Raw genomic sequence first — 8,179 nt, forward strand, 5'->3', positions numbered from 1 at the left:
AGTATCAGAAAATTTCCCAAATCTAAAGAATGAAAGGGAAAATCAACTACAAGAGGCTTACAGGATGCTAAATGTATAAAATTACAACAGACCAACACGAAGGCATATTATAATGAAATGACTAACATACAGAAAAAGGATAGAATTTTAAAGCCTGCAAGATAAAAAAATCAAATTAAGTAAAGGGGGAAACCAATTCTGATCTCAAATGATTTCTCAATCCAGACCCTCAATGCTAGGAGGTCCTGGAATAATATATATCAAGCTATGAAAGAAAATGGATGTCAATCAAGAATTTTATATCCAGCAAAATTAAGCTTCAGATCTGAAGATGAAATAAAGCCTTCTATGGTAAACAAAGTTTAAAAAGAATTCATAACTAGAAAGCCTTCACCACAGAACATTCTCAGCAAAATATTCCATGAGGAGGAAATGTTCAAAAAAAAAATGAAAACCAGCAAAGGGAGGAACTATACTAAAGGAAAAGTCAATAAAAGAAGAAACTAAATCAAGTTAAAAATGAAATATAAACCAAAATGACCAGGAATACAAATCATATCTCAATAATAACCCTAATGTTAATGGCCTAAATACATAATCAAAAGACATAGACTTCCAAGCGCAGTGGCACATATCAAAAAGACATCACACAAAAAGACATAACAATTGTATGTATGTATATATGTATATATATATATATATATATATATATATATATATATATGCCCCAAACAATGAAGCATCTATGTACATCAAAAAAAAAAAAAACCCTTCTCAATTTCAAGAATCAAATAGACCACAACACAATAATACTGGGTGACTTTAACAAATCTCTCTCACCACTAGATAGATCTTCAAAAAAAAACTATAAAATTAAATAATACAATCAATAATTTAGATTTAACAGACATATAGAGTATGTCATCCATCCAGAAGCTGATACACTTTCTTCTCAGAAGCACATGGATCCTTCTCTAAAGGAGACCATATCTTATGCCACAAAGAAACTCTTATAAAAATACAAAAAAAAAGAGAGAAATACTATCCTGCATTCTATCAGATCATAATGGAATGAAAATAGAAATCAATAATAAAATAAAAAATAGAAGTTACTCCAACACCTGGAGACTAAATAACATGCTATTAAATGATGAATGGATAGCGGAAGAAAATAAAAAAATACTTAGAGGTAAATGAGAACACCAATACAACATTTCAAATTCTCTGGGAAACCATGAAGGCAAGGCTAAGAGGAAACTTCATTGCGTTGAGCTCATTCATTAAAAGAATAAAAAGTCAACAAATAAATGACCTAACATTATGTCTCAAGCCCTAGAAAAAGAAGAACAAATCAACCCCAAAAGCAGTTGAAAATAGGAAATAATTAAAATCAGAGCTGAAATTAATGAAATTGAAACAAAAGAAACAATTCAAAAAATTGGCAAAATGAAAAGTTTGTTATTTGAAAAAAATAGATAAAATTGATAAACCCTTAGCTATACTAACAAAGAGAGAGAAAACTCAAATTACTAAAATTTGTGATGAAAAAGGAAACCGCATGACAGATACTACTGAAATACAGAAAATAATTAGAAGCTATTTTGAAAATGTATACTCCAATAAAATAGAAAATCTCAAAGACATTGACAATTTCTAAAGACATACAATCTGTTCAAACTGAGTCAGGAGGACATACACAATTTAAACAGATCAATCTCTAGCAATGAAATAGAAGATGCCATCAAAAGCCTACCAACCAAGAAAAGCTCAGCACCAGACAGATTCTCAATCGAGTTCTAACAGACCTTCAAAGAAGAACTAACACAAATACTCCTCAAATAATTCCATGAAATAGAAAAGGAGAGAACCCTTCGAACTCATTCTATGAGGCTATTATCACCCTGATACCAAAACCAGACAAAAACACATCAAGGAAAGAAAACTTCAGACCAATATACCTGACAAACATAGATGCAAAAATCCTCAATAAAATTCTCTCATACAAAAACATATTAAAAATATAGTGCACCACATCCAAGTGAAGTTCATCCCAGGGATGCAAAGTTGGTTCAACACACAGACATCAATAAACATAATTCATCACATCAATAGACTTAAAGACAAGAATCATATGATCGATCATCTCAATAGATGCAGAAAAAAACATTTGACAAAATACAGCATCCCTTCATGATCAAAACTCTAGGAAAACCAGGGATACTAGGAACATACCTCAACATTGCAAATACTATCTATGCTAAGCCTAAGGCCAATGTCATTCTAAATGGAGAAAAATTGAAAACATTTCCTCCAAAAACTGGAACAAGACAGGATGCCCTCTTTCACCACTTCTATTAAACATAGTCCTGGAAACTCTAGCCAGAGCAATTAGACAGATGAAAGAAATTAAATGAATATGAATAGAAAAAGAAGAACTCAAACTATCACTATGACATGATTCTATATTTAGAAGATCCAAAAAATTCCACCTGAAAACTTCTAGAATAAAGTAATCAAATTAATATCCTGTTACTTTGATTAAACAAATTAATCAAAGTAACAGGATGTAAAATCAATACAATTATAAATCAAATGCATTTCTATACATCAGTGATGAAGCCACTGCAAGAGAAATTAAGAAAACTACCCCATTCACAATAGTTTTTAGCCTCAAAAAAAAATAAAATCTTGGGAATCAATCTATCAAAAGAGGTGAAAATGAAAACTACAGAAGACTAAAGAATGAAATTGAAAAAGATCTTAGAAGATTGTCCTTGATTTGTTACCCATCATGACAATAGTCTACAATGAAACTTTCATTCTAACAAAACTAGAATGATTTTGACTTCTCGAACTTCATATTTGAGTAGGTTAAGCTGACATGTGTGTTCAGCAGGAATAGTGTTTAAGTTGATAATATTGTAAAAAAAAATTAAAAACCTTTAAAACTTATAGTAGAACTAAAAAATAAATTATTGGCCACTAGAGCCCTCTTGTATGATATAACCCACTGGAATGAGAGTAATACAAAGGAGAAGTAGTTGACCATAGAGAACCCATTCAGAATCAGAGCAGGGCCTCTTGCTTAAGGGTCTCTCCAGGGACCTCCCTCATTCTCCAAGGCTCAGATCAAGTCCCTCTGGCCATTGTTATTTAGAAGACAGAGTCAAAATTCTTCCCTTTGGACAGAAAGACTGTGGGAATAGTTCCTTTCTCAGAAGATCCTCCCCTACATCCTCTAAAGGAAGAACAAAGTCAAGGGAAGCCCATCGAACACTCATCATAATTGTAGCTTTTGTTCCCATGTTGGAAAGGATGCCATATAGGTATCTTCCACTGAGGTCAACTGTTGTTGGCCAAGAGAGTCCAGGTGAAGAAAAATTCCATTCAAATCCATCTTCTCCTCAAACTACTCAATATGGGAAGTTGTGAGTGTCCTTGTCATAAATAGAGATTAGATCCTCATTTATAACTATATCCATCTAGTCTAGACTAAATCTTGTAACTATTCATTTACCAGGTATTCCTTTATCTGTTTCCCCCCCCCCCTTAAGTGAGCCATGATCTCTGCACAGAACTTGGTCTAAGTCTGATTTGGCTCTATTCACAGTTCCTGGCACCAATCCAGAGAATAGTCCCATATTTGTTACCTCTTAGGTTAAGCCCCAGTATTACAGTGAAAATAGGACATCATACATTCACAGAATCCTGGAATGGGAAGACCTTGGAATAACTGATGCACACAGCCCTTACCTTCATTTGGAGGATTTCCTCCTGTGTGGCTTTTATGAAACCAACACAATGTTGTGCCATTTCTGCCTGAGTTGGCACAGAAGAGAAGAGGGGTTTTCTTTTTTTTTTTTTTGTACCAGTGACATACAAGAAGAGCATTCCCCATCTTTAGAATTTCTAAAGTGGAGTGAACTTTGGAAACTATCTAGTTTTCAAAGAACAATTTTTCAAATGAAAAACTTTAGTGACTTACTCATGAGCAAGTTTTCAGGAACAGAGAAAGGACTTGCACCATAATCAGGTGTCACACCATCTCTACTATTCAAAAATCCATCATGGTCTGTCAGGCAGATGGTTTGACCTCAGTTCCCTTTGGAACCAAAGAATGGCCTTCTAGGTATCCTTGAGTCTATCCTCCCTTTTTTTCTCATCCATTTGGAGTCATCCTTCTCTTTCCTTTCTAGGTCTGATTCTCCGCACTTTTCCTCCACACCTTTTCCACTTTGGCCAGAGTAGATTACTGCCCTGGGCTAGGAAGAGCTGAAAATGTCTGACATGGCAGGGCTGCCTCTGCTGCACGATCTGTCCAGGTTAGCGCTGCAGCTTTGCTCATAATGCCTGAGACTTATAGTCCATTTGAGCATTCTTTTCAGTTTTCATCCCTCTAAATGGACCCTTAATGCTCCATGGAAGTTAACAATGCGACCATAGTCACTGCGTTTGTTCTCCTGGGACTATCCAACAATCCTCAGATCCAGGTACCACTCTTTGTGCTGTTCTTGGTGATTTACCTCTTGACCCTCATGGTGAACCTGCTGATACTGCTCGTGATCAATACTGATTCTCATCTCCAAACCCCCATGTATTTCTTTCTAAGACACCTCTCCTTCCTGGATGCTTTTTATTCCTCAATCATTGTGCCTAAACTGCTGGAGAATCTTCTTTCTAAGTGGAAAACAGTGTCCTTTCTTGAGTGTTTCACCCAGATTTCCCTGGTCATATTTTCTGGGGCCACTGAGGCCTGCCTCCTTTCTATCATGGCCTATGACCGGTTCCAGGCTGTGTGCCACCCATTGTTGTATGCAGTGGCTATGAACAGTAGAGTATGTACTGGCCTGGTAGGTGCATCCTGGGTGATAGTAATAAGTACCAGCCTAATTAACACCCTCCTCCTAGCTCAGCAGCACTTCTGTGGCCCCAATCTCATCCACAGTTTTGCCTGTGAGCTTCCCCCATTGCTCTTATTGGCCTGTTCTGACCCCTATAGTAGTATTGCCTCCATCCTGACCACCATGGTAGTCCTGGGCTTTGGCACCCTTGTTCTACTTCTGGGTTCCTACAGCCGAATCATCATGACAGCCCTAGAGATCAACTCAGCCATGGGTCGAAGCAAGATCTTTTCCACCTGCTCTTCTCATTTCCTTGTGGTCACCATCTTTTATGGTTCAGGAATATTCAGGTATGTCATAGTATATTTCCTAAATGTAAAATGTGGCCTATTCCTTACCCTAAATGCCCTTGATCTATAGAACAGAGCATTGCAAGGTGGCAGGAAAAGAATCATATAGGAATTCAGAAGGCTTGGGCTCTAGTTCTGCTGTGGACTAGCTGTGTGGTTTATAAAGAATCCATTTTCTTTCTGAGGCTCAATTGTTTATTCTGAAAAAATGAGCTTAGAGAAAGACTAAATATTTTTCTATTTTAGAAAAAGATTTTTCTATTAACCTATGGTTTGAGAGTTATCAAAAGGAAACTACAGAACCTTTAGTAGATTTTCATTCAGTACTAAACAAAAATAAATAAATAAACAAAACACAGAATCCTTGAAACAGATACCATCTTCCTTTCCTGCTGGAAGATGTCATCTTCAAAGCTTTTTATGTTATAACTATTTTTTGGCACCTACTATACACCAATTCTTCACATGGTCAAGTTCAATTTTAGCATGCATCATACCACAAGAGATATTATTAAACTCTATTTTCAGGTAAAGAACTTGAGTTTGGAAAGTAACCAGAGAATTTCCCAAAATAGTCCCAGAATGAGCTAGTTATGGAGCCAGTTGAACCAAGTTTCATGTTCTTTCATACCATGCTTCTCTCAAACATAAACAAGTCTTCCTTCTCCAAGAGACAGAGTAAATAATGTTGTTCTCTCTACTAAGGAACTGGACAAGGACTTTCACAAATTCCTCAATACTTTTTTCTCACTTTCTGTGACTTGAAGAGAAGTAAGAAGGTGGAAATGGATGATAAGGAATAGTTCAGGAGAGTTCTCCTGAACCTGAGGACAAAATCTCATCTCCCTTGATCCCAGTTTCTTCATATGCCTTAAAGGAACAATAAGATTTCTCCTTCCAACTTCACAGAAATATTAGAAGGGATAAATTAGAAGAGTTTTTAAAGTGAGTATAATGAATATCATTTTTAGCCATATATACCAGAATCTACAAGTAACATTCTTGGTATACTCTATTTATTCCAGTAATAATGTTACCATTGAAAAATAACAATAAATAATGGCATGAATCTGGCCAAACTTTTCTATGCAGATATATAAATATACCACAGTGAATTTCACTTTTATGTATATCCATAAAGCCCTAATTTAAAAATATAAATAGATAAATACATAGAAGAAAAATAAGTAGAGTAGAGGAAGAAAGAAGCAAGGAAAGGAGTAGTACTGTAGACTGAATTGGAACAAATCATATTCCATGCTTATATAATCATATCAAAATGAACCCCAATATTATGTATAACTATTTTGAAATAACAAAAAACAAAACAGATTAGCACTAAAAAAATTCCAAAACATAGGGCTGGGATTATAGTTCAGTGGTAGAGCACTTGCCTAGCATGTTTGAGACACTGGGTTCAATTCTCAGCACTGCATGTAAGTAAATAAAAATAAAGGTCCATAGACAGCTAAAAAAAATTTTTTAAAGTAAAAAAAAATAGTAGCCATGATTCTTTGGGAAATAGCCCTAATGATATTAATCAGGGTATTCCCAAAATTAAAATTTTGTAATCATACTTTTTGCTTAACATATTTTTATCTCCAACTTCATTTACCAGTCTTGGTTTCTTTTCCAAACCAAAGAAAATGCAACTAAAAGAATAAATGTCTGTTCCACTTAGCATTATAAAAGTAATATGCCATGACTGTGAGGGTAATTCTCAGAGCCATAAGTGTTGGATATGATGGCAGCATTTAAACTAAACATACAGTTTTACAAGGAACAGTCCCACAAAGTTAGAACATAGTGTGTTTGCGCATATAAAGGAAAAAAGAAAAACTCATATCTCATCATCATAACTATTAAGCAATATGATTTGAAGAGAATAATTCCTATGGAAATGCATGGAATTATTTTATTCTATTCTAACCTGTGGTCCTTGATATGCTGCAGAACTTTTTATCCTCTTGGGCAACTCCAATAACTTTCTGTTTGGGATCCACCATATTTAGAGGCATTTGAATTCAGAAATAACTGACTCTCCCAGTAGCTTGGGAAGCTAATGCAGGAGGATCACAAGTTCAATACCAGCTTCAACAACAGTGAGGCACTAAGCAACTCAGACCTTGTCTCTAAATAAAATACAAAATAGGGCTGGGGATGTGGCTCAATGTTCAAGTGCCCCTGGGTTCAGTCCTTGGTACATCCCCCCCTCAAAAACAAATGACTGACTCTTCATTGATCAAACAGTCATCTGTAGGTGCTACCACCAATAATAGCTGGCTCAGCACTGCAGACTCCTTTTGAAGAATTGGAAGGGATGAGAAGAACCATTGCTGCCAAGTGTGTTATGGCCATTGTCCTGAGCTGAGTTTGCTCTTTTGTGCAATTCCCTACAAGGTATATGACTCCAGCATCTGGCTCAACCCTGGAGCAAGTGCTATCCTTGCAGTACAGTGTGGTGACCCCTCTGCTAAACCCCCTCATCTACAGCCTGAAGAACAAGGAGGTGAAGGCAGCTCTTAAGAGGACACTGGCCAGGAAGTCCAGGCTGACCTTCTAACCCAGACTCCCCTACTTCACCAGGAGAAAACGTTATGGGAGGAAGATGAAGGCAGGAAGAACTGTCACCACTGAGCTATCTCAGCATTCATCATTTTCTAAAACAGAAGACTTAGCTTCTCTTCCTCTATTGCCCTGTCCCTAATGAAGATATATGAGGAAACCCCCACAACGGAGCAGGTGACATCATCCAAGGGGGCCCACTCACTGCACAAGAAAATCCTCGGGGCATCATTGACCTTTTTGACAGCTATTGATCTTTCCTCATATTTATTGTCCTCTCTATCATTTCCCTTTTTCCTCCTCCCTTTCCTCCTTTACCTTTCTCTATGCACAAAGTGAAAATCAATATATCAGGTCACCAGCAAATATCCCACTGCATTCTAGGAAAGTCCCATCTTGGCGTGGAAAATCTAACTCTCCTTC

The 8,179-nt window shown here is 36.4% G+C and overlaps 1 protein-coding gene across 1 annotated transcript; it reads left to right on the forward strand.

Annotated features, from left to right (window-relative positions):
* The first annotated feature begins 4,418 nt into the window (after nucleotides 1-4,418).
* Nucleotides 4,419-7,754, forward strand: LOC107148719 (olfactory receptor 8S1). The gene is made up of 2 exons (XM_015493451.1): nucleotides 4,419-5,191; nucleotides 7,592-7,754. The coding sequence occupies exons 1-2, from the start codon at nucleotides 4,419-4,421 to the stop codon at nucleotides 7,752-7,754; spliced, it is 936 nt and encodes a 311-aa protein (XP_015348937.1).
* The last annotated feature ends 425 nt before the right edge of the window (nucleotides 7,755-8,179 follow it).

The sequence above is a fragment of the Marmota marmota genome, unplaced genomic scaffold (assembly GCF_001458135.2).
Source record: "Marmota marmota marmota unplaced genomic scaffold, marMar, whole genome shotgun sequence".
NCBI lineage: Eukaryota > Metazoa > Chordata > Mammalia > Rodentia > Sciuridae > Marmota > Marmota marmota.